This window comes from Sus scrofa, chromosome X (genome assembly GCF_000003025.6).
Source record: "Sus scrofa isolate TJ Tabasco breed Duroc chromosome X, Sscrofa11.1, whole genome shotgun sequence".
NCBI lineage: Eukaryota > Metazoa > Chordata > Mammalia > Artiodactyla > Suidae > Sus > Sus scrofa.
In genome coordinates, this window is record NC_010461.5 from 112,107,781 (window position 1) to 112,134,804 (window position 27,024).

Sequence of the window (27,024 nt, forward strand, 5' to 3'; positions counted from 1 at the left end):
ATACACCTCGGTAGAAAAATAAATGATTGGCAGAGCTAAACTTCAGCCCCCGTGTCTTGTCTGAAGTACCACAAATTCCAAAGGAATGGGCTCGAAAGTCAATACAGTTATCAGAGCTATATCAAGTCGACAGGTCAGCTCAGTATTGTTTGGGTCCATACCCCTCTCTTTTCCTAAACTCTGGACATGGCAATGCCAAGTTCCCATACAGACTCATTCACAGCCCAATACACAGCTGTTTACCTCTCCCCCTTCAGAAGCTCATGCTGGAATCTGTCAAGAGGAAGAGATAAGGTATAAGTGAGCTTGGCTTTTAAATTAATGTAAGTCGAGTTCTAATTTAGACCCGGTAATCACACAAGGAGACTAAGCTCTGAATGCGACCATCGTTACGGACAACCAGCTGAGTAACCATTCTTTCAACCAAATACTCCTTCCTCTCCCTCCACCCATACGGACACTGGATTTCTGCATGAACACTTGACTGACCACAGAGTTGCTTTAATTTGGGCTTCAGAAGGATCAAAACCATTGTCTTGACCATTCCCTGGTTCCCTGTTACTTGGTCATGTCGGTACAGTCTGTGCCCTCAGAAATACACAAGTATATACCCGCCCCAAGTGATTTCAGGGTTTGGGATCTGAAAAGAGAGTCAACCTCTGTATTGGCTCTAGGGATGATGTAGATACCATAAAGGTTTTCCCAAAGTGATATACTTCAGCAGTAATACTTAGGAGATGGCTGACTTGAACGCTTTGAAAGTGCGATTGTTTGGAATAGATCAGGGGCTTGCCAGGTACTGAGACATCATCCTCTCGTTGTTCCGGACTCTCTTACATTCCTCTCCCACATCTGCGGAGAGCTTAAAGGCTTCAGAGAGAGCCATAGGTGGAAAAGACACAGGGGTGCGCCTGCAGGAAAGAAAATGTTTCTCCTGCCTTGCTTGTTCCCCATGTGGAGATCATATGCCTTGTCTATGATCTCATGGACACAAAAGAGATTTCTAGTGGGCACAGCACTCCTGATTGGCAGAGTGAGTTTTGTAGGATTTTGGCCACTGCTGATTTTCTTTTACTTTTTTTTTTTCCTGGAAATACTGTTGGACCAAAAAGGCCTTTCTGGAAACACACACACACACACACACACACACACACAAGTGATTGGCAGAGATTTGGAGGATTCTTACGAGCATCTCAATTCAATCACGAAGGGAAAATGGTAAAAGAGTGGCATGATTTCTGTCCCACTATTATTCAGATAGGAGATAGAAAATAGCTTAGGGTCAACTGATAATTTTCCATTTGCATGCCATAATTTTGGTCTCAGCCCATGCACAAACCCAGGATTTTATAGAAAAAAAAGGGTCAACTCTTTAGCCCTCCGAATGTGTGATATTTCTCTATCTTCTCCCTTGGACTAGCTTCCCATTTCAAACATGCCCTGTTATCCTCTTCCACTTTTACGGATCCCTTCAGAAGATCTAGAAACCTTCTTGGTATTTTAACTACACGATGCCCTTAGTTTCCGTAATAGTCTTTGCACCAGACTGCGGGGCTCCTCAGCCAGTCGGGTTCCACTTCCTGGGCTCCATGGATGACTTGGTCCATTGCTTCTCCTTCAGGGGAACATAGGCTGTAGCCTTTGCCCGTGAGCTCAGAGGTCCTTAGGTTCACCGCATCATCTTCCTTTTCCCTCAGAGCCAAAGCTGACACACGGTAGCTCTGGTCGGACAGACAGACTACCAAGCGCGGGTCCGAAATGGATAGCCCTTGATGCTTTAAAATTTAGAGCCTAATAACTTTTTTTCTGGGGGGGGGGGCATTTCCGTCAAAACCCTCCAGTCCATCCTTCGAGGGGCACACTTTTCAGGGAAGACCCCAGTCCCTACCTCTACCATATGGTTACCTGCCTTGCGGTGAGAGGATGTGTGCGGAGCCTTTGCCTGGAATGGTATGGGTTGCCATTAATGGGGTTGTGCATGGTCCATGGAAGAGAAAGCTGCTCCTGTTTTCTGTGCACAGTTCAAGGGTTACCTTGGGACCGACTTCAGGGCGAAGTGGCAGAATCATGAGAAGGGACGGTCTTGCCTTCGGTGCCCGGCTCGGTGCCGGCTTCGGTTCCGGGCAGGTCTGGGTGGCTGTCTTCCTTGCGGGGCTTCTCCTTGCAGAAGAACTTCCTCAGCATGTCCTGGATCTCCTTCTTGATGGTCTTGTGCATGTAGCCATAGATGTAGGGGTGGATGCAGCACTGCAGGAAGAAGAGCCAGATAATTATGGTGATCACCCACTGGGGCACCTTGGTCTGGACATCCACCCACACGGCCAGAACTGCTAGAAAGCAGTAGGGACCCAGGGACAGCACGTAGGAGAAGATGATGAGGAAGATCACTTTAGCAGCTTTGCACTGGTAGCACCTGGGCAGAGGGGGGTCGCCGTTGCTGTTCCGACGACTGGCTGGGAGGCTCTCTGGGATGTTCACTGCCTCGATGTCCTCCTCGTTGAAATTGATGTCTTCCTCTCCAAACTCCACGTCATCTTCACCCAAGTCAATGCTGCACTGGCTGACCTCTGCGCGGCCCTGGTCTGCCTTCTTGCTGCTCTCAATTGTGGGGCCGCCTTCCTTACCCTCTGTGCTGCCTTTGCCGGCCGCCAAGCTGCCTTCTCTGGCCTCTTCACTGCCCTCGGCCTCCACGCTGCCCTCCTTGGCCTTGACGTCACCTTCGCCCTGGCCGTGGAACTCGCTCTCACCCTGGAACGCATCCTTTCCCCCTTCTTTTTCGTTCTCGTTCTCCACACGGTCCTTGGCTCGCACCTCCAGGCTGTGGCTCTTGACGTTGTACAGCAGAGCGTGCTGCCGCCGGGCCGCACCGAACACCACCGAGTAGCAGGCAATCATGACACTCAGCGGGATGATGATGAAGGACACGACGCTGAGAACCGTGTAGCTGGGGCTGGCCCCCCAGATCATGGAGCAGAGGGCGTTGCGCTCGTCGAAGGCGGCCTGGCCCCAGCCGTAGAGTGGGGGTGTGCTCTGCAGGATGGCCACGATCCAGGTGCCGTAGAGGAGCATGTAACCCCGGCGCGGGGTCATCTTGGCCGGGTAGGAGAGAGGGTGGATGATGGACAGGTAGCGATCCACCGACACCACGACGATGGTGTTGACGCTGGCAAAGGCGAACAGGTGAGTGAGGCTAACCAGGGCCGTACAGAAGTGGCTGTTGAGGGGCCAGAAGAGCGGCATGGAGGTGGCCACCACCCAGGGGGCCACGAGCGAAATCTGCAGCAGGTCAGTGACGAGGAGGTTAAAGATGAAGCGGTTGGTCACCTGCAGCAGCTGCGGCTTGCGCTGCAGCACGAGCGCCAGCACTATGTTGCCGACGAAGGAGGCGGTGAGGAAGATGAGCAGGACGCTCGAGCGGATGATGCCGTGTGCCAGGCTGATGGGCATTTTGGAGAGGGGCAGGCACGCGTGGCTGCTGTTGTTTTCGCGCGTGCTGTTGGTGCAGGTGGACGCCATGGCGACAGCGGGCGACGGGTGCCGGTTCGCAGCGGGCACCACCGGCGGGCGGCGAAGGGGCGCACGGAGCGCGCTCACTGCCTAGGCTGGGGACGGAAGAGACACGCGGGCCGGGTTAGTCCCCCTGCCCGGGTGCGATGGCGGGGCGCTTCCGCGCCGGGCAGCAGCGCGGCAGGACCCCTGCCCCGGAGCCCCCGCGCGGCCCCAGTCCGCGTCCGGGCAGTTTCTCTGAATCTTTCTCTTACTCTCTGGGTCTCTCCGCCTCTCTCTCTCGGGGGCGGGGGGGGGCCCTCCGAGTCCCTCCCTCCCGTCTCCTGCGGGCGCGTGCGCGCGCTCTCGGCGTGTCCCCCGCACTATCTGGGGGTCCCCGAGTTTCGATCTCTCCGGAGATCCCACCGCCCGCTCGCCCGCCAGCGCATGCGCGCGCGCGCGCTCCGTTCCTGCCTGTTTACCTGCGTCGATTTGTCTCTTTCTCTCCAGAGTCTCTCACTAGCGCACTTTCCTCTATCTCGTGGGTGTGTGGGTGTGTGTGTGCGCGCGCGCGCGCGCTGACGGGTTTTCTCTGACTCTCTCAGCCCTGCCTCTCACTCTGTCCTCTGTCCCTGTTTCTCAGTCCCTCGCCAGCACGTGCGCGCTGTCTGTCCGTCTGTGCCAATCTGTCCTCCTCTCACCTCCCTTAGTCTCTCTCGCCCATCTCTCCCTCCCACTCTCGGTCAGTCTCTCTCTGCGTCTCTTGCGCCAGCGCGCTTTCTCTGTAGCTGTGTGTGTGTGTGTGTGTGTGTGTGTGTGTGTGTGTGTGTGTGTGTGTCAGTCTCTGGTCGGCTTTCTCCCGGTCTCATCCGGGTCTCTCCCTCCGTCTCTTTCCGATGCGCTCTCGTCTGCCTCTGTATCTCTGTCACTGTCTCTGTCGCTCGCCAGTGCGTGCGCCTTTGCGTCTTCTCCTGTTGCTGTCTCTCCATTTCTCTCTCACAGTCTATTTCCCTGACAGTCACTGTGGGTCCCCAATGCACCTGTTCAGTACCACTCGCTGAATGTGTGTCTCCGTCTCCGTGTCTCGCCAACTCTCCCTCCGGTTCTCTGCGTCTCCCATCTCTAGCTGCGTTTGCTCCGTCTGTCTCGGACCCTCTCCCCTCTGTGTCTCTCTGCCCCCCACCGTGCCCCGTGCATTCAATTCTCTCTTTATCGCTATCTGCTCGCCTCTCTCCCTTCAGAGACCACCTCTCTGAAGATCTCCTGCTTGTCTCTCCTGATATCTCTGTCTCTGCCTAGCTCAGGCTATCTCTCCGGCGCGTGCACTTTTAAAAGGGAAGTGGGTTTTTCTCCCAGTCTCTCATTCTCCCTGGGACTCCCGCTAAACACTTTCCTTGTATCTTTAGGTGTGTGCGCACCTCTGTCTTTCTCCATCCATCTCCGACGATCCCTCACCTCGGGTTTTCTCTGGCTGGATCTCTCTCTGATCTCTCTCTGTCGACTTTATTTTGCCATGGAAACCAGCTGCCGCCTAGGCCACCCGCGGGCTCTGGTGGATCAATCTCCTACTTTCTCAGTAGCGCAGCCGCGGCTGGATGCAGGGACGATGCCTACTGCGACCCCCTCCCCAAATTCCGCATCCTCCCTGCATCCCCAAGCCCACCGCGCAGCGCATAGGTGGCGGCGGGTGTAGGGATGGGTGAGCTTGGGGAGAGCGAGGGAGGAGAAAGGGGTGCTGGAGGGTCTGAGCGAGAGCGCAAGAGATTGAGAGGCAGAGAGAGAGAAAGAGATTGAGAGAGAAGAAAATGAGAGACAGGCAGAGATGAGAGACAGAGACAGCCTGAGAGCCACAGAGCGAAACAGAGAAGACCGGGAGAGGAGACACAGGGACGATGAATGAGCAAATCAGAGACAGAGTGAAAGGCAGAGAGTGGGAGAAAGAGAATGAGAGACAGAGAGACTGGGAGAGATGGAGAGAGAAAAATCGCAAAAGAGGACGAGAAGCAGAGAGCGTGAGAAAGGACGAGGAGACATCATCGGGGTCGGGGTGGGGGTGGGGGTGGGGGTGGGAGCGAGGGAAAGTGCGAGGGAAACCGCGAGCGCGAGGGGCTGGCCGAGGGGGGCGAGGCGGGGCCGCGCCGGGGGTCTCCGCGAGGGGCCGCGCAGCCGCCGTCGGGCCGCGGCGCACGGGGGCCCGCTGGGCGCAGGGGCCGCGGCGCGGGGAGCGCAGCCGGGCCGCTTACCTGTTGCTGCCGGAGGCGTCGCGCCGCGGGAGCTGCGTGCCGGTCCCTCGGGACTCGGCGCGCTCGACCAGGCGGCTTCTCGAGGCGCCGGCGGCCGGGAGCGGGCCCGGGGCGGCGGGAGCGGCGGGAGCCGGGCGCCTGTGCCCGCACGTCCGGCCGGCGCGGCGCGCTGCGAGCTCTGAGCGGCGGCGGCGGCGGCGGCGGCGGCGGCGGGGGCGCGCGGCGTCTTAAGGCAGCGCGGGGCCCTCACCTTGCGGCGCCCCCCTCCCCTCGGCCTCCGCCCGCGCCGCTGACGCACGAGGCCGCGGGCGCCCGGAGCAGCGAGCGAGAGGGCGGGGGGCCCTGCGACGGGCCCGCGTCCGTCTCCTCACCCCGCAGCAGCGGCCCGCGCGGTCCCAGCTCCCGGGAGACCTGGCCGAGGGGGGCTCGGCACCGGGGCGGAGGTTCCCGCAAAAGCCATGCCCGCCCAGCCCCCGGATTTCGGGCCCAGTTGTGTGGAAGAGAAGCAGAAACCTGCGCCAGGGCCTGGGGCCTCGACCTTCGAAGACCCCCAGGCCCCCATTCCCGCCCCCCCCCCAAGGTACAAACGGTCCCTGGGCCTGAGAGACGAAGTGGCCCTGGCAGCCCCGGTTTTCCACAATTGTCTCTAGAACCCAGCAAGAGCTCAGCAGCGGTTCCTTTCCTGTAGGTCTTGGGAGCATTGCAGCTCAGACAAGCTCCGTGATTGTCCACTGTATTATTTGATTGAAGTCTGACTATAAGTCAGTCTCTCTCTCCCTCCCTCTCTCGATTTCTCCGCCAGGTACTGTGCTAAACTGTTGACACAGAAAACTGCTGAACCCTTACCCCAGCCTTGCAAGATTTATCTTCATTGATAGAGGCAGAAGCAGAAGCCTAAGTTCGAGCCTAAGTTCAAGTTAGTGTTGCTTCTGCTCTATGAAGACTCTCTGGTCCGTCCCAAACAGGTACACGGAGTGTTTGCTCTTTACCGTATGTGGGCAAATACCCCTCTCCCCAGCCCCAGAGGGGAGGGTCGTGTCCAGGAAGGTGTCCCAGGCCAGGGGTCACTTGGAGCTGGTTTCCAAGGGCTGTTGAAACGTTTTCCAGGCAGGACGGAAGAGGGAGAATGTGTTCTTGGAGAAGGAGATGACCGGACAAGGAGGGCTGCAGGAGAGATCTGGGGGCCAAGAGAGGCTGCAGCATGGTGAGTGCCAGCAGGGGAGCTGCAAAAGTGGGGTAGGAGCGGATCCTGTTGGGCCTCGAATGCCAGTCTGGGGACTTCGGACTTTATCCTGAGATCCCGTTGAGGATTTGTTTTATTATGAACAATTTCAAACATGTACAAATATAATGAGAATAGTAAAACAATTCTCCTTGTTCCCATCATCCAGCCTTAACAGCGATAAATATTTTGCCACTGTTGTTCATTGATTTTTTTGTGTGTGTGTGTCTTTTTGCCATTTCTTGGGCTGCTCCCGCGGCATATGGAGGTTCCCAGGCTAGGGGTCGAATCGGAGCTGTAGCCACTGGCCTACGCCAGAGCCACAGCAACGCTGGATCCGAGCCGCGTCTGCAACCTACACCACAGCTCATGGCAACGCTGGATCGTTAACCCACTGAGCAAGGGCAGGGACCGAACCCACAACCTCATGGTTCCTAGTCGGATTCGTTAACCACTGCGCCACGACGGGAACTCCCATTGATTTTTTTTAAAGGAAGTTTTAGTAGGTGAAAAAAATTAGAGTATAAAATGACATATATATGTATTTAAAAGGCCTATATATTTTTAGAACTGAATTCAGAACGTGAAGGTGGAGAAGCCAGTATGTTAAAAATTAGCATCTAGTGTATGATAAGATGATATATGATTTAGAAACAATTTTCATTTTTCATGGATGGTTTTTGTGCGGGGCGATGTGGTAAGATGTCTCTTTTTCCAGGGTCTCCTGGAGGCAGGGCTGGGGTGGGGGTGGTGAGGTGTTGAATGGAGAAAGAGCAGAAAGAAGGCTGTGTCAGGGGACAAAGAGGGGTGTAATGGATGACAGGGAGGGGGCTGAGCAGAAACCAATAGAGGGGCAAGATTGACAGTGGAGAGGGATGAGGGCAAGGAGGTACTGGGGAGGGCCTAGGATGACACAAGTTTCGGAGTTGGTTGATGAGATGGATGGAGGTCCACTCCCCACCCTCTGGCTGCATCCCTGTCTTTGGACAGGGACACAAGGCAGGTGTATAATCAGGCCCCGGGATGCTCTATGGATTTTAAGTCCTATCATTTGCATAGATCATTGCCCCCCCCCTTTTTTTTTTGGTAGGCCTGATTTTATCTGCCAGAGTTTGAATGGTGTAAACCTGGTTGCTTTTCTTGGAGATAGTTTCCATGATAATCACTCACAGTTATTAATTCCTAGCCTCACACTGGCTGTGGTGCAGGGTCTTGGGTGGCATGCACTGTCAAGTGGCAGGTCGTTCAGACTTGATGTTTTATTTTATTTTATTTTTTTGTCTTTTTTTTTTTTTTTTGGTCTTTCTAGGCCCGCATCTGTGGCATATGGAGGTTCCCAGGCTAGGAGTCAAATCGGAGCTATAGCTGCTGGCCTATGCCACAGCCACAGCCACAGCCATGCCAGATCCGAGCCGTGTCTGCGACCTACACTACAGCTCACGTCAACACCAGATCCTTAACCCATTGAGCAGGGCCAGGGATCGAACCTGCAACCTCATGGTTCCTAGTCGGATTCGTTAACCACTGCGCCATGACGGGAACTCCCAGACTCCATATTTTAGAATCACTTGGGAAGCTGTCAAGCTGGGAGAAATGGCCAGTGACAAAGGCCAGTTCAGTTCATCCTGCTCTTTCCTCCTTTTCACTGTGGTCTTGAGGCTTCCCCGGACTGCTGGGGTCCAGCAGGGCACAGGAAGAAAACCTTTAGGTTCATGTTCAAGGTGGATGTCTCAGAGAGGTGGGTTCGTGGAGTCTGCAGCTATGCCCCTGTGTGCCAAAGGACATGACAGAGAGTAGAAGAGCCGGAGTGCCACAAGGCCTCCGCAACTAAAGCCAGACTACTCGCGGAAGACAGTAGAAAAGGCACGGCAGCCTTGGGGAAGAAATATAAGCCACTTTTCTGTATAGAGAATTGTCCGAGGATTGTTCATTCTCAGGTGTCTGTTTCCTCTTTTTTTTTTTCCTCTAGGAGGGAGCAAAGTTGGTGTCCTTGAATTTCAAAGGCATGTAAATATCAGCATCCCAACTGGAGGTATGTGGGGGGCCTTGGGGAATGTGGATTTGGCTTCAGGCCCTGCAGGCCGATTCTGATGGCCTTGGGAGAGCCCTTCAACTGACAAGCTTGGTTAGATTCCAGGAAGGTTCTTTGGGATGAGACAGGGAGAGTTTGGGATGATGGCCCGAGAAGTCACCTAGTCCATTTCCCTACCTTCCTAGTTCTTTAGCAGTGGAGCTTAGATCGGGGTAATGGTATTAATGGGGCTAGAGGGCAAGAAGCTAGGAGAAAGGCTCTAGGGCCTGATGACCATCACAAGCTGCAACACCAGCCGGCGCATGCCAGCCTGGTCTTCCTAGGCTTGTTCACCTCATTAGACTGCCCCAATGGCCAGGTGAGGGAGGTCAGAGGCCCACCACCCAGCCAGGTATTGGTTCCAGTAACAGTGGGGGTGCAAGAGCCCTTGAGCACCTGCCTACCACATGCCAAGCCCTGTGCTTGCTTTATCCTATTTAATCCTTGAGGAAACTCTGCAAGTTAGAGATTAATACAGTATTTTTAGAATCCAAGACATCATATACCATTAAGAATAAAAAACCAGAAATTTAACCTTCACACTACTGCTGGCAATAGGCATCTTAATTTCAAAGATGCTAAAATACGAAAAGAAATGAGCTTTAGAATCGATGTATGCCAGTACCGTCCCTGTCCTTACAGAGAGGTTAAGTAACTTTACCCTAGGTCACAAGTAAGTGTTGGAGCTGAGAGGTAAAACCTGTTCTATCTAACTCCAAACAGGGGCATTACCTCGGCTGCCTCTTGGAAGAGTCAAGAGGCAAGACAGAAAGAATGACGTCAAGAGACCCAACCCAGATAAAATATTTGAATCCAGGTGAATTGCTAAAATTGTGGCAAGATAAATGCAGTTGCAGTGATAATGACTCCTTTCCATAGGATACATGGTTCCCATAGGTGGTAAAATGACTAAATTAGCCAATCTAAATTCTAAGTCACACGCTTTCCTATGTAGAGAGTTCATAATAAGTCAATGGGGAAAAATATATGGTTTAGTTCTGGAGTGCCTACCCATGGGGGTATTTTAAGTTTTTCAGTATAATGAGCTGCTCTGGTATTCACTTTAGGCCAACCCTAGGAGTTGTGTTTGCAAAATTCACATGAAATTAAGTACTATCTGGGTATGAGCTTATAGTGCCTACTCTGTGGGCTTGGACAGAGATTTCAAAGCTGTATTTATCCAAATAAAATAGGAAGAGAAAATGAGCAGAAAATAACTGTATGGAATAAAAATGAAGAGCAATAGACCTGATTTCTAATCCTGATTCTGTGACTAGAATTAGGTATGTGACTTTGGGAAGATACCCCTCCCCTTCTTGGTCTCAGTTCTGTTCATCCACCAGATGAGGTGGGGGTAGTGTTGGGTAATCCCAAAGTGTCCTGTCATGTTTTGACTTTTGATTTCATCTCTTTCATATCTGGATGTTATAAGAAATCCCCAAAGTAATTCAACTCAACGGTTTAAAAACTGAAAGCTAGACCTCTGCCTCTGGCCATGAAAGAGTATCAGGGACTGGATTTACCCTTCCACCTTAAACAGCTATTAAAAGTGGGCAAAGTATATAAAATAATGGTTGTCGCACTGGAAAACAGGAAGCGCAGGACAGTGATCCTCAAGAAAAGGGAAACAATCGAGGTGAGCCCTACAATTGCCCCAGTTTACTACCTAGAGAGAGCTTCCCAGCTGGGAAGCCAGGCTGAGCTTGGAAGTCTGCCTGAACAGAGCAGCCAGAGTTCAGAGTTCAGGGGGGTAAGTAAGGGCAGCGAGAACTTGCAAGATAATGTACCAACCAGAGAGGAACTTTCCCAGAGAGATAGAGAGCCAGCTCTGGAAGTCTGTAAAAGGTCCCCTTCAAATCTTTGACTGAATACTGATCAGGACATGCATGTGAGGAAACTACTCAAAGCTGGGGAAAGGATGACTCAAAAGGAGTAGGCGGGGTGTTTTCTAGAGCTCACACAGGCTGGGAGTAGCTCCGTTTTCCTAATAGCCAGAGAGAAGAAACTTCATAATATGCAGGGCATCGTACTGAGTATGCTGAGAGGATTGCCTCAGCAGTGGAGCCGAATTAACTTTCGTGTAAAGTTTATTCCACTCCCACATAGAAGAGCTTATAAGGAAGCTTTGAAAGGGTTGAATTTTTCCCAAGCATATTTACTACATCTCAGAGCAAGTCTCAAGAATATTTAAAGGAGTGTAAAAATAGCCAGCATTCAACAAGGTAAAATTGGCCAACTGTGAAATCCAATAAACTATTAGAAGGCATACAAAACAGGAGTATATGATCCATAATTAGAAGAAAAATCCTTAAATAGAAATAGGGATGGATGATGGAATTAGAGGACAAAGATAGTAAAATGGCTTTAAAATATGTATTACATATGTTCAAGAAGGTAGAGGAAAGCATGGGCATGTTAAGGAGAGACATAGAAGATAGAAAATAGACTTACATCTTACTTCTAGAGAAAAAGAATATAGTGGTGGAGAAAAAAATATACTGAGTGACATTATTAGCATGTTAGACACTGCAAAAGAAAAGTTTAGTGAACTTGAAGACATGGCAATGGAAACTGTCCAAAATGAAGGAAAAAAAATGATAGAAAAAAATAAGCAGAGAAACAGTGAGCTGTGGGACAACTTCAAGTGGCCTAATATATGTGTAATTGGAGTCCCAGACGAAGTTAGGAAGATAGAAAGATTATTTGAAGAGATAATGGCTGAACCTTTTCCCAATGCAATAAAAAGGATAAACCCACAGATCCAAGAACCTCACCAAAACTCAAGCACAAGAAACATGAAAACCATAATGCTCACTGTTTCTCCATAAATTAAAAAAAAATAAAAGGAGAAATTATACCATTCATACACTGCTTTTGGAATGTGAAACAGATGTCTACTTTGAAAAACAGATTGGCTGGTTAAAAAAAATATTAAACATACACTGACCATATGACCTAGCTTTTCCATTCCTAAAAGAAATGAAAGCATCTGTCCATGTGAAGATGTACATGGATGTTCATAGCACCTTTGTTTGTAATAGACAAAAACCGGAAGCGATTCCACTGTCTATCAACAGGTAAGTGGAAAAAAAAACCCAGGTAAATGGTATATTCACACATTGGAATACTGCTTTACCGAAAAGAGAGTGACGTGTTGATACACATGACAATGCAGATGAATCTTAATTATGTCGAGTGACAGAAATCACACACCAAAGAGGACATACTGTATGATTCCTTTTATGTCAAATTTCAGAAATGCAAACGAAAATGGCATAAAGCAGATCAGGGGGTGCCTTGGAATGGGGAAAGGGAGGGAAGAGGTATGAAGAATCTTTTGGAGATGATGCAAATGTTCATTATCTTGATGGTGGTGATGGTTTGTGGTGTAGACCTATGTCGAAACTGAGCAAACACTCTTCAGATTTGTGCAGTTTAGTCTCCCTACATTATACCTTACAAAGCTGTATGTAAAAATAAGCCCAGGGGGCTGAACCCTAAAGGGAAGGGTTTGTGAGTCCAGGATCCCACCTCCAGCCTTAGAACCCTTGCCTTTGTAAGGGAACTGTCAGGCCTCCCCGCACCCGGTCTTGGCTCTCATCCGTGTACCCTTACGTTTTAGGAATCAGCGTTCTTGCTCTACTACCTTCCCTCTGTGATGGGAACACAGTGTGAGCTCTACCCACACGCTTGCACAATTCTGTCCATCCCCTCATGGTGGGCTCACAGCTCTCATTTACTGAGGACTTAACAGTGTACCTAGCACTTGACCTGTCCCAGCTCATTTAATGATCGCTGTGCTATCATTCGCCTCCTTTCATAGATGGAGAACTAAAGGCTTAGAAAGGAGCTGTTACTCAGAGTCATTCAGGAACAGGCAGAGCTAGAATTTGAATTTAAGACTGAATTTATAGCCTCGATGCTTAGCTGTTACACGTTTTTGCTTCCTGATCTTAAGCAATTTTAAACTTATTTTTATTTTTTAAGCAATTTTAAAAATGTGTCACTGATATGTGAGGAGGAATTTTATACTCCGTATCTCATCCAGTTCTCCAGCGGTCTTGTGAGGTGGGTACTGTTCCTTATTTTATAGATGAGAACACTCAGGCTCAGAGAAGCTAAGTAATTTACTTCAGGCCACCCCCATAGCACAGGGGAGAGAGTCCTCTATCTGTAGTTGCTTTGCTCACTGTCACCCTCCAGGGCAAGAAAGTCTTAAATACTGTCATTTTTTTTTTTTTTTTTTTTTTTGTCCTTTAAGGGATGCACCTGTGGCATATGGAAGTTCCCAGGTTAGGGGTCCAGTCGGAGCTGTAGCTGCTGGCCTCTACCACAGCCACAGCAACATGGGATCCGGGCAGTGTCTGTGACCTACACCACAGCTCACAGCAACACTGGATCCATAACCCACTGAGGACAGGGATCGAACCTGTGTCCTCATGGATACTAGTCAGGTTTGTTAACTGCTCAGCCACAACGGGAACTCCTTAAATATTCTCAACTTTGGAACTGCACAACTCTTGTTGAGTTGACTTGCCCAAAGGCTTTAGAATTGCACGGCATAACTTGGGTGCAGTATCGGAGGTGCCAGGAGCCTTGGAACGTTCTACAACATGTATTCCTTGGGCGGAGGGTTTGGGTGGTTAGAACTGACATATCACTGACTGGTGTTGACTAGTCGAAGCACCAAACACTTCACATCTCCCATGGTTCTCCATTAAATTTTAGTGGCGTTTTCAAAGGCAAATTTATATTTTGTTTTTCATTGAATTAGGACTTGGAAGTTTGGCTCATAAAAGAGCATAAACACTGAGCCTCATGGCCATTAAGAAGCGGAAGGGAGCCTGGAGCCTGAGGGTTGACTAGAGAAAGGTGGTTGCTGAAGCGAACTCAGATGCTTTGCTTGAACTGTTAGCATTGCTTGTTGGTTGTAGAGATGTTGCCAAAATGCCTCAAAATGGAGGCTACAGAAAACAGGATTATGGGTCTACCCTTAGGAAACGATTTCTGCCACACTCAGATATCAGCATTAGAGGGGGAGAGATCAGCTCTAATACCGACACCTGCTCTGTAGCCAAACCGTAATGACCATGGAAGTTGTTGCCCAGAGGAATGCCAACGGTGGCGCTTTCCTAGACTTTGCTTGTGTGAAAGTCTTCAAAAAGACTGTTCTGTCATATAGTGTCTAGAGACAGTCTGTCCTGGTGTGTGAGAGTTGATGGTTAACGTTTTCAGGAATTTCGCAAGTGATCATTAAACATCCTACACACCCGCAGTTAAGTAAATTCCATTCAAAACCAAAGTAACATCTACTCAAAACACAGCACTTCCTATTATTTAATCACCTTGATCTTGAGGCTGTTTGTTTATTGTATGTGTACAATGCAAATACTTTATAATGGCATGTTGCTGCCCATCTCCTCACAACTCCGTGCTGGCTGACATCGCATTGGTCCCTTGAAATTGGCCAAGGGAGTATTTTACCACCGAAGTTGTTAATCGCTACCAACGAGGCCTTTTTTCTCCGAGAGCCAAACGTTAAGGCTTTACCAGCACATCACTATCCGTAGAACACCTTCTTTCTATTTCTATAGCTTTATTGACACGTATACTCCATGTGCCGTACACCCATTTAGTGTACAATTCAACTGATTTGAGTATGTTCCCAGCCGCATGCAACCATCGCCACACTCAATTTTAGAATATTTCTGTGACCTCAAAAAGAAACGCTTTAGTTAAGCAATCACTAATCTACGTTTTGTCTCTAATCCTTTAGATTTACCTATTCTGGACATTTCATATAAATGGAATCATACAATATGCGATCTTTCGTGACTGGCTTCTTTCACTTAGCATAGTGTTTTCCGGGTTCATCCATGTTGTGATATATGTCCGTACTTGGCTCCTTTTTATGACTGAATAATATTTCGTTATGTGGATATACCACCTTTTACTTATCTGTTCGTCAGTCAATGGACATCTGAGCTGCTTTTACCTTTCGGCTACTGTGAATGGTGCTGCTCTGAGCATTCATGCCCAAGTTTTTGTTGGAACATCTGTTTCCAGTTCTTTTGGGCATCTGCCTAGGAATGTAATTGCTAGGTCATATGGTGATTCTGTTTAACTTATTGAGGATCTGCCAAATTGTTTTCCACAACAGCTGCACCATTTTACATGCCCACCTGTAGTGTATTGGGATTCCAGTCTCTGTACATCCTCACCACCATTTGTTGTTTTCCATTTTTTTAATTATAGCCATCCTGGTGGATGTGAAGGGGAATCTCATCGTGGTCCTGATTTGCATCTCCATGATGACTAATGATGTCAAGCATCTTTTCATGTGCATATTGCCATTTGTATATATTCCTTAGGGAAATGTCTGTTCTAATCCTTTAGTAGAGCGCTTTTAAAAGCTCTCGAATCCTCATATCAATCTCGGAAAGGATGTGTATTATTCCCATCTTGCAGTTGAGGTAACCGAGACTCAAAGAGATTGAGCAACTTGCTTAATTTGTAGACAGCTAGAAGCAGAGGGGTAGTTGAATGTGTTTGGCCTGAAAACCCGTGCTCTCTCCATTATACGACACTGCTTCCAAGACCCGTGATCTGCCTGCTGAGATGTAAAGGCTAATACTCTTGTCTAGTGGCTGTACTCCTGGTGAAGTACACTGGTCTGGGTTCTAGTCCTGGCTCTGTCCCTCGGCCTCCATATCCTCATCTCTAGCTGGATGACCCCTGTGTCACTCCATTTGTCTAATAGAAGAATGAGCCCTTTCATTTTGGATGCAGATGTCCCGAGAATTTGTACAGAGGAGGCTTGATTGCTCGGTGTGTTATTTTGCGTGGTTAATGGGATTCTTTTTCTCGGTGCATTATGTTGCACTTGCCTACACCGACGCTCACCTGCTCCTTTCAGCCCACTCACACAGCCTCTCAGCATCTTCTGCAGTTTAATCTAAAGAGCTTAACATGTTACTACTCAGAAGGGTTGGGTGTTGCCTGGAAACCTGAAGTTTTTACAAGGCTGACTTTCTTCCACATAATTTTTGAGGAAGTCAGATGAGATGGATCTCTCCACCAATTTTTTTGGGGAAACCATAGTGTCTACACTTCTGTCCTCTTGAGAATTTCGGATTTATCCCTGTTTCCTGCCCCTGTGCCCACTGATGATCCATGATGCAACTGTCCCCCACTTCCACAGTGCTTTGGAACTATGTCAAAATCTTCTGTTTTCACAGTCTCCCTTTTTAAAATTCGTGTGCATTTGAACTGCTTCAACCATTCGTAGTAGACTGGTCAGGCGTGACTTCACCTTTGTAGCCTGTCGTCCAAGTGGTCATCGAGCTCATGCTTTATTATGAAAATCAGGTGTTGCCTCAGATCGCTTTAGGGCCCTCCTACCTTGTGAATGGAACTCATACTGGCCCCATGCCATTTCCCTTTTCTGGGCTCAGTTTCATCTTTTTAATGAGAGGACTGGCTCATAGGAAGGACAGGGATGTATAAATGTGGTCCCGGTGATTCAGTTTGCATTTACTGCATTTTCAACATGCACCTTGCTCCAGGAGTAAAGAATGAGATTCAGATTGACTGAACCTTGGGTAATATTTTTGGATCCCTTCAGTATGTGAATCCAGGGTCAGGATTTAGGTGTAAGTTGGTGCCTGGGACGGGGTGTCTGGCTCTGGAGAAAAGGCTCCTGAACTTCCCTTCTCAGTTTCCCCACGCCCAGCCCTATACTCTGGCTCTTTAGTCTTTTCCTCAATGGGGTGGGGAGCACTGCTGACCAAGCTTGGTGTTTCTTTGAGTACAAACATGCTTAACTTACTTTTTTGATCAGGGACCCCTTTGAGAAACTAATGAAAGCCAGGAACCTTGTACACTAAAGAATTTGTACACAACACACACACACACACCCCTGAACCCAGGTGTAGGGGGTTCATGACCTATGGAGGCAGTCCATGCAGACTGGAGTCAAGGGATCCCTGGTTAATAATCCTGCCCAAGAAGTTGGCTCCTGGCCTGCACTGAGCTCATTGTCCTCCCTTGCAGCTTGGTTATGCCCTGACTTCATGGGCTGGGACCAGTGGGGAGATCAACAAACCACCAGAATTGATCCAGAGCTTTGACTGCATCTGGAAGGAGTCATTTCCCCTTGGACAGTAATCCTGTAGCTGAGAAGCATTGCTAAGCCCTGCCAGCAACAAAAGGGAGCGGAATGAGGGCCAAGTGAGCAGATTCTTACAGCGTCTCAGGTCAAGGAGCGTTCTCTGATGCGAGGCTTGCTGGTGGATGTAGAATCGCTGGGAAGTGCTTCTGTGGCTGGCAAGTGGGGAAGAGAGTCCATTGCTTTCTATTATACCAGCCAAAATCTATGAAAAAACAGCCAAGTAAAGCGTTTGGGAAAAGCACAATTGAGAGTGATGTTCAAATGCAAAGTGGTGGTTTGAATGGGAATAGACTTAGGAAGCCAGTGACCTAAAAAAGAAGCGAGCCTGATGATAAGTAAGTGGCAGCAGAGGGGGAATGCTCTCAGGGAAATCCTCTCTCACCTGATGCTTGATTTCTTGATGGGGATGTCACGATGGCCTTTGGGAGCGCTTGCTCGTCCGTGCCATGGAGCTGTGGGGACACGAATGGGGGATGTTGGAATCCAGAGCATGGAGGTTAATTAGGAGGTGGGCAAAGAGCACCTTGATACATGCAGATCCATCCTTAGTGTACCTGGGTTTGGTCCATTTTGAAGCAGAAGGTCCTTTCCGAAGACTGAGCTGGGCTGAGTGCTCGACACACGCGCCATGGTGAGCGATCATGGCGAGTAACTGTCGAAGTTCCGGAGCTCTGGCTAGACTGGTACCCTCAGAGAGATGCTCTTTTGGAGCCAACAGGAGGAGAAAGGGGTCAGTTAGGTGGAATTACTTGTGTCAGTCTCGCGCATCTGTTTAGCATCATGAATTTACCCTTGGCGTTGACCCAGCCAAAGAACTGGAGTGGCAGCTGGAGTGTAACTGTGGCAGGAGGAGAGCCCTACTTTCCCCGTGGTGTGTTCAAGTGGGACAAGCCAATGGGGCTTGGAGGCTGAATAGCTTTCTCTGCTCAAGTGTTGCACTTTCCCTGCCTCGAGGCAACATGCCGTTTCTGTGGGCGGTTGTCAGTGCGCTCATGGAGTAATAACCAAGGGAATGTTTATAATCAACCACTTCGGAGGCGGCAGGGGTGAACTGCGGCTAATGGACCACTCAGCGTCGCTTACTTGCCCCGCCACGAGACAGCAGAGACAGGTCCGGCCTGCCAGGACATTTCTTCTTCTTCTTCCTCTTCTTCTTCTAACTCTTCCTCTTCTTCTCCGACCTCTCTTTATGGCCAGGGAATTTTGAGAGGAAACTCTGAGAGTAGGTCCCCAGAGAAAAGGCGCTGAGGGGGCGTGCCAGGCCTATGGACTCGATGCCCCTGTAGGTTGCGGGGGATTCCTGGAGTTTGTTTAGGTCCACACTGACGTCTGTGAGTCCTTCAGAAGCTTTTGACTTGTTCTTGAACTGCTGCTGTCCAGTGCTAGCCTGGGGTACATCCCATCACTTCTGTCCAATCTTGTTGGCAGGCCATGCTCTGAGTTTCAGACTCAACTGCTGGAGCTGCATCCAGGAGAGGTAGTTCCACAAAGGTAGCAGATTGTGTTATTTCTATGGTCAGTAGGAGTGGAGGCTACATGGGACGTGCTAGTGTCTGACTCAGCTTCCATTTCCAGCCCAAATAGCCTATTGCACAGCCCCCTTCTCAGGCTCATATCTTCGTGTGTGCACGCGCGCGTGTGCTTTTCTTTCTTTCTTTTCCCCCTTTCCTTCCATCTTTCCTTCCATCCTTCCTTTATTTCTTTGTGGGCTGTTTGGATCAGAAATGGATACCTGACCTGAGAGCGGGCCCTGCTGAGGCTGGCACCAGGGGCTTCACCTAAGAGTGGCCTTGGCAATCAGCCAGGCCATGCAGAGAATGCCCTCCAGGATTTTGACTAGAGAATGCATGTCGAGAGGCTTTGGTCAGTCTGTCATTCGAGGGGTGTGGACAAGAGAGCAGAGACACCATGAGAGATAATGTGACACACGAGAAAGAGAAATGGTGAGAGTAGCAGGTCCCCAGAGAAGCCTTAGTTCCTGATGATTTCGACTTCCAAAGTTCTCCTCTCACTTTTTAAATATTTTTATTGTGGAAGTTCTCAAACATATGCAAAATTAAAGCCAATAGCTTAATAAACCCCATATACCCATCACCCAGCTTAAGTAATTATCATGGCCAATCTTGTTTTATTTAATTCCCACCCACTCCTTCCTCTCATTCCCCTGGAGCACTAAAAGCCAAACAGCTTTATTGAGGCATAATTTACAAACTATAAAATTTACCCATTTTAAGTATAAAACTCAATGGCTTTTAGTAAATATACAGAGTTGTATAAATATCAATCACCACATCTAGTTTTATTTTTTCTCAGAATAAGGATATTTTCTTTTTTTGTCTTTTTTTCTTCATCTTTTTTTATATGTGATTTTTATTTTTTCCATTGTAGTTGATGTCCATACAGTGTTCTGTCAATTTCTACTGTACAGCAAAGTGACCCTATTCTTTTTCTCACATTATCCTCCATCATGTTCCATCACGAGTGACTAGATACAGTTCCCTGTGCTATACAACAGGATCTCACTGCTTATCCATTCCAAACGTAATAGTTTGCAGCTATTAGCTCCAAACCCCCAGTCCATCCCACTTCCTACCCCTCTGCCACCACAAGTCTGTTCTCCAAGTCCATGAGTTTCTTTTCTGTGGAAAGATTCATTTGCGCTGTGTATTAGATTCCAGATACAAGTGATATATCCTATGGTAGTTTTATTTATCTTTCTGACTTCACTTAGTAAGAGAGTCTCTAGTTCCATCCATGTTGCTACAAATGGCATTATTTTGTTCTTTCTGATGGCTGAGTAGTATTCCATTGTGTATATATACCACATCTTCTTAATGCATTCATCTGTCGATAGACATTTAGGTTGTTTTCCCCACATCCAGTTTTAGAGCATCTTTATCACTCCCAAAGATATTCCTTGTGCTCACTTCCCTGAACTCTATTTCTTACCCAGAACCCCCTGCAACCAACCAGTTGCTTTCTGTTGCTATAGATTTTTCTTTTCAGGACGTCTTATATGAATGGAATCATACATTCAGCTTTTGCTTCTAGCTTCATACACTTGGCATAATGTTTTTGAAGCTGTCTCATATACCAGCATTTCATACACTTTTTATTGCTGAATAGTATTCCATTGTATGGATATACCACATTTTTAAAAGTCCATTCACCACCTGATGGACATTTGGGTTGTTTTCACTTTTTGTCTATTGTGAATAATGCTGTTATAAATATCCACCCCTAGAACATTTTGAAGCAAACCTCTGAGGTCATTATTTCGTCTGGAAACACTTCACTATGTATCTCTGGCTTAAGCACAGGAGCCTTAAAAAAAACTAACCATAAACACAATACTGTTATCATGTGTAAAATAATTAATAATAACTCTTTAATACCATCAGCTATCCCATGAGATTAAAATTTCCTTTTTTTTGGGTCTTTTTTTGTCTCTTTTTAGGGCCGCACCCATGGCATATGGAGGTTCCCAAGCTAGGGGTCGAATCGGAGCTGTAGCCACTGGCCTACACTACAGCCACAGCAACACCAGATCTGAGCCTCGTCTGCGATCTACATCACAGCTCACAGCAATGCTGGATCATTAACCCACTGAGCGAGGCCGGGGATCGAACCTGAAACCTTATGGTTCCTAGTCGGATTCGTTTCCACTGTGCCATAATGGGAACTCCGACATTAAAACTTCCAGTCATCTCTTAGATGCCAGGGGACTTTTATAAAGTTATATATTTTGTTAAAATCAGGATCTAAACAAGATCTACACGTTGCAATTGCTTGATATGTATTTATGCTTTTGTATCTCCAGGTTTCCTCATATCCTCTCTCTTTCTTTCTGTCTAATTGATTTGTTGAAAGAAATGAGATCATTTGTTCTGTAGAGTTTCCCAGAGTCTGGATCTTGCTGATTGCACCCCTGTGATGTCTTTTAACGCGTTCCTTTGTCCTTTGTATTTCCTGTAAGTTGGTAGCTAGATCGATATTTGATCAGATTCACAGTTGCCTTTTTTCAAGACTTCTTCAGAGATGGTGCCATGTGCTTCCATCAGGAGATGCATAATGTCTGGTCGTCTTGTTCTTTGCGATGTTAGCAGCCACTAGGGATCATTAACTAGAATGCAGCCTGAATGAGACTCTCTTTGTCCTTTTCAACCCAAAGTACCTAGCTAGCTTGGGGAACTCATGTTCAAGCTCAGGCAGCACGGTGGGGTGGATCCGGAAACTCTGAAGCTTCTGCAAGGGCATGCGTTTTAGAAGGAGCTGCTTGGGTAGCATAACTGGCCTAGCAAGAAGTCCCAACTCTTTAGGCCTTCCTCTGTGCTTTATTTTAGGCTGCTATAACAAACTAGAAATGAAACAGCAGAAATTTATTTCTCACAGTTCTTGAGGCTGGGAAGTCCAAGATCAAGGTGCCAATAGAGCCCACTTCCTGGTGCATAGACTGTGGTCTTCTCACTGTGTCCTCACATGGTGGAAGGGCTGAGAAAGTTCTCTGGAGTTTCTTTTCTAAGGGCACTAACCCCCTTCATGAGGGCCCCACCCTTGTGAGCTGAGCACCTCCCAAAGGCTCCACCTCCAAATACCATCACATGGGGGGGGGGTTAAGATTTCGACATGTGAATTTGGTGGGAGGGACCCAAATATTCGGTCCATAACACTTCTTCTCTCTAGTTATTGGGCTCTGTGATATCCATATTGCCTTGTTGCTCTCCCAGTTCCCAGCACCACCCCATTCCACCTTTTTCATCTTGTTTCCCTATCTGTCCTTGCTTCCCTCTCTGCACTGCCCATCTTTCCACCTCTTTTCAGTAACAGCCAGTTTGGGCACTGCATTATGGGGGAAAGGGAGCAATACCCAGTCCAGCACATCTGATAGTGATACCACACTCTCCTCTAAGCACGTTCTAGCAAATGGTGGAGGAGATGGGAATTTGCTGGACAGCAGTGTTTCCTATTCGTGTTCATTTGTATTTGACTTCCTAGAGCATAGATGTGTATCTGTTATCAAAGTACAGGGGCAAAGGAGAGACGAAACAGGGATCCAAACAGGAAGAGAGGACCGAGTAAACATTGCATCGTGCCGAGGAAATGATGCACATTTTTACAATTGCCGTTGTCTTTTTAAAAACTATACCTATCAACATTTTGAATAAACAAACTCAAAAATCCGAAGGAAAAGCAGACAGGGCCACCTTGTTTAATTGGTGGAAAGTGATAGATGTTGTAAGCAGAGATGCAGCCGTGATTCGGTGTCACAGGCCGCCAGGAGCTGCTGCGTGCCAGGTGCCGACATGGCCTCTGCTCCTGCGGTTCTCTCCGGCTCACTGGGGAGACAGGCACACGTGAAGGCACTGGAGAATAGGACGTGGAAACAAGCAAGTTGCTACAGGATGGCTCCTACTTGAAGTGCGGGGGGGTGGGGGTAGAGGCAGGAGAAGGTAATGTGGTCTGAGGAGCTGGCACAGGCTTCTGGAAGGAGGTAAGACATTGGCACCAGCAGCTCATGCCAGTGTGCTTGGCGATACTGCTGGATCCCTTACCGGGCGCTTTTCCATTCCCCTGCACAGAAAGCCGATTCTGCAAATGCTGCTAAGAACCCATGCCTGAGAGTCCAAAAGATAAGGCTCTGAGTATCTGAGGCCACTGTGGTTCCCCGTGTGTGCCATCATGTCCTAATGCAAGTGGGCAGGCCTTTCCTCAATGGGTCCGAGAGACAGTATTCAAAGGGCACCAGAGGAAGGTCTAGGGGTTATTTCTGAATGGAAAAGGGAGTAGAGCCTGAGTTATTTATATATTATATGAACTCATATGCATACTTTTAGCTTCAATAGTTTCTGCGGGCTTGAAGAAGTGTCTAAGAACCCATTTGGCCAGCTGTGTTCCCCATCCGGGAGGCAGTGTGGACAGTGAGAAGAACATGGTTTTTGTGTGAACTTGGATAGGTTCTCCGTCTTCTCTGAGCTGCAGTTGCTGCATCTGTAAAGTGAGGCTAAGAAGGCCTCCTGGGATCATCTGTGAGGATTAGGTAAAATGATTGACACGAAAGTACTCAGAGCAACAATGGCAAGTAGTAGGTGTTCTTTGGATGATTGTTAAGGCAGTTCTGTGGCGTCCGGACAGGAAGGCCCCTTGGTGTGTGGCAGCCTGCATCTCTGAGGTGGGGTCTACCTGGGGACAGAGCCAGCTGCGAGAGATCTGTGAGGTGCGGCAGGATAGGGTCTGACGGCAATTGCTCATCCTCGGCAGTTTAAAAATGACATTTGCTTGAGCTCGCGTAGGTGTTGGGGATGCTTCCCCCTCCTTCATTTGCGTTTTGCTGGATTGTCAGCAGATGTTATCGGATCCGATGTTCCCGGGAAGTGCAGGCCCCTCCCTGGGGGTTGCACTGGGAGGCCCAGGGGCGCGCGTTACCTGCAGCGGGTCGGGCGGGCTGGTTGCGACCCGTTCCTGGTCCTACCCTCCCGGAGGCCCCCAACTCCCCGCCGGTGCCCGGCTCGCCGCGAAAGCAAGCTGTGCGCACGGCGCCCTCTGCTGCCGCGGAGCTGCCACTGCGCCGGTGCCGCGCCCCCGGCCTGCCCGGACCCGCCGAGAGTGACTGCGAAGGCCCCGGCGGGGCCGCGCGCCGCCACCGCCACTCGCGGGTGCCCTGGGTCCCCGTGGACCACAGGACCCAGACCCGGGGGTGCCCTGTGCCTTTCAGCAAAACTGTGCCTAAGACGAGACGCTCTCTGGGCGCTCGGCTTTGCCCCCGAGGGCGCCGCGGGTTCCTGCAATCGAATGCAGCCTGGGTTCCCACCGCGCCCTCTCCCGACCCCGGTGCCCGTCCTGTTCCGACGGCGCCACTGCCCGCGCTCATCCTGCAATGGCCTGGCGGCTGCCGTCTGCTGTCCTCGTCACCATTTTCGTTTGGGGAAGCACTTAAGGGAGCGAGGGAGGCGCCTCTTCTGGCAGCCTGGCCCCAGCCCCGCGGAAGCCGGGAAGACGTCCGCGTGGCCGTGGAGCGCTGGCGCGGCCTTTAAAAAACCCTGTATTTGATTAGACGTAGACGTGGACTTTCACCCCCGCGCAGCTTCAGTCTATGGCTCGGCAAACTACCAAAGTAAACTAGATTTAGCAAAGGGAAAATAAATTTGTGAGGGCCTGCTGTGCCGAAATGTGGGTTGCTCTCAGCCCCCGCGCTTAAGGAGGGCTAAATTATCATTAATACGTGGACGAAGTTTATAGTTCATCACTGATACTTTTGAAAGGCAACATTCCAGGCCTTGTCTACCTCTTCCTTTTGCAAATGTGGATGGGATTCAAAATGCGTGCCTGGATCGCCTGCACATTTTGAACTGCAATCTAATTATCATTCATTTCTGAATTTGGCCATAGGGCTTGTAACACCGGCCTTCATTTCCCCCTTGCTCGGTGTTCTTAATGCCACCGAGATTTCCCTCCGCTCCCTCCTAATGAGTTGTATTATTGAAGAGCAGGGACCGGGAGGCTATGTATTCAGCCTTTCAAATGTTCAGATGTTTTTAATGGCAAAAGTAAGAAGAGTTATTGTTGTCTCAATTATGGCATTATCATCTCTTACTTGAGTTTTTCCCCTTCCCTCTCCTTTTATATAAAATCGACAGGACAGGTTTGTCACAAGTAGAGTGTTCCAATTGAGTACCCATCACCAAATGGTTTTCTCTGAAAGGCAGATAGGTAAGAGGTTGGAGAGAGAAAATGATACGGGAAATACAATTGCAAGAAACAATTGCACGTCACCTTTGAGAAAACCCAAAGCTTACAGAAGCACTCGCATTGTGTGGGTCTTCTTAAAGGTTCATTTCTCTTCTTCTTCTTTTTTCCTTACCTATCCTCTGTATTTTTAGTTTTAGTGTTGCGCAGGTGCCAAGTCCAAAGTTCAAACTCGATGTCTTCTGCTGGTGTTCAGATGCTTGCTTCCCTCGTGACTGTGCAACCTCCTTGCAGGGGAAAAACCTGGGAGGGAATACCAGTGGAAATATCAAAGATTTCCCACTGCCCAGGACTTAGCACAGGCCTGTATACCTCTGGTTTAGAGAGAAGTGAGCTGGACCCCTGAGAGAAGGAGGCAGAGAGCCTGAGGGACATTGTTTTGTATATTTTGATCTTGGAAGATTGGGTTGGTTGGTGGGCCTCAGGTGGACTTCCAGAAAGGGCCATTGGATATTTCCATGGCTTTTCTAGCACTTTTCAAGGGGGGAGGGATGGAAGGAGTGGCCTGGCCCCTCTGTGACCTTGCCCTTGATCTCCAGGCCTGGAGATGGGGACCTGTGCCAGCCCCAGGCTGCTGCCGGGTGGTGGGTACATCCAGGAGTTAAGCTTAGAATCTCAGTCCCACGGGCGCTAGTACTGCAAGGCTTCCCCTCGGATGCTGCGTCTCAGTTTCTTCACATGCAGAAGGGGAGTGACAAGCTGGAGGCCTGAGTGGGGAGCAGAGGGTTCATCGAGTGGACAGCTCTTAGGAAGAGGTCAAGTTAATATAGTTCTTTCGTTCTTTCTCTCTCTCTCTCTCTCTCTCTTCCTTCCTTCCTTCTTTCCTTCCTTCCTCCCTTCCTTCCTCTCTCTCTCTTTCTTTCTCCCCATGCTCACGGCGTGTGGAAGTTCCTGGGCAAGGGGTGGAACCTGCACTACAGCAGTAACCCAAGCCACAGCAGTGACAACGCCAGATCCGTTACCTGCTGAACTATCAGGGAACTCCTGTAGTTCTTCCTGTCTTGTTGAGAATGTGGATCCTGGGAAGTCGTGTGTGTGTGTGTGTGTGTGTGTGTGTGTGTGTGTGTGTGTGTGTGTGAGAGAGAGAGAGAGAGAGAGAGAGAGAGAGAGAGAGAGAGAAAGGGGAGAAGACAGAGGGAGAAAGAAGCCTTCCACTAGAATTCCTTTCACAAGGAAATAGTGAAGTGCAGTTAACTCCTAGGAGAGAGGAGCACTCATGTTCAAGGGGAACTAATGTCAGGGTGAGCCCTGCCCTGCGATGGAAATATTTGAGTTTAGAAACCCACAGACAAGGCTGCATTACAGAGCTGAGGCCTTATCTCAAAGCCGACGGGACGCTGAACCCTCATCACACCGACCAGTAAGGTAGAAGGCCATATCCAGAACAAGGAGCAGCGCTGAAACCGGGGCAGGAAGAATGGAAGTTAGACCCAGGAAGAACTCTGCATGTGAGGGCCATGATCGGCGTTTGGCAGAGGAAAAAATGCAGCTTCGTTCCGTGGAAATACAGTATTTCTGCAGAGCCCTGCCTGAGAGCACAACCTCGCAGATGGGCGGGCGGTGCAGTGGCTGCTTCTCCAGGCGCCTTTCTGCTTCACATGCTCACATAAATACTCCTTTCCCCTTGCTGTTTTCATCGGAAGCTGAAATTGATAACTTGCCTGTAGGATTAGACTGGCAAAAAGAGATTTCCAGAATCAAAGTTTCCTCTTTCCTGAACAGTCTTAGCAGCCCTGGAATGATTTTTATTCCAGGAGAAGCTTTTTATTCATATGCTCACTTACAGACAGACACCCGCCAATTGCCTGACCATCAGGAAGATTTTAATTTTCACAAGGCGGCAAGCGGTTTTGGTTGCCATGGCGTTTGTCAATATCATTTTCACCGTATAACCTCTTACGGACCTTTCATTTCTGTAAAACCAACTTGGGATTTCAATCCTACTGCTGCTACTTTTTTATTTTTTTTTTTTTTGGCCAAGTGTGTGATGGTTATAGTATTAACAAAGCTTTCTTGGGCAATGCTGACTCTCCTTTTCAAGGATTAATAATACCAGGGTAGCTGTGACATTGCAGTTCTGTAAAAGTCT

The 27,024-nt window shown here is 49.0% G+C and overlaps 1 protein-coding gene and 1 long non-coding RNA gene across 2 annotated transcripts; one reads left to right on the plus strand and one right to left on the minus strand.

The window, feature by feature from the left end:
• GPR101 (G protein-coupled receptor 101) lies at window positions 1,812-3,553 on the minus strand. The gene has a single exon (XM_021080233.1). The coding sequence runs from the start codon at window positions 3,514-3,516 to the stop codon at window positions 2,047-2,049; it is 1,470 nt and encodes a 489-aa protein (XP_020935892.1). The 5' UTR covers window positions 3,517-3,553; the 3' UTR covers window positions 1,812-2,046.
• On the plus strand, window positions 6,402-10,051 carry LOC110257774. Its single transcript, XR_002340748.1, has 4 exons — window positions 6,402-6,694; window positions 6,837-6,933; window positions 8,921-8,983; window positions 9,746-10,051. It is a non-coding gene; the product is annotated as an uncharacterized LOC110257774 (long non-coding RNA).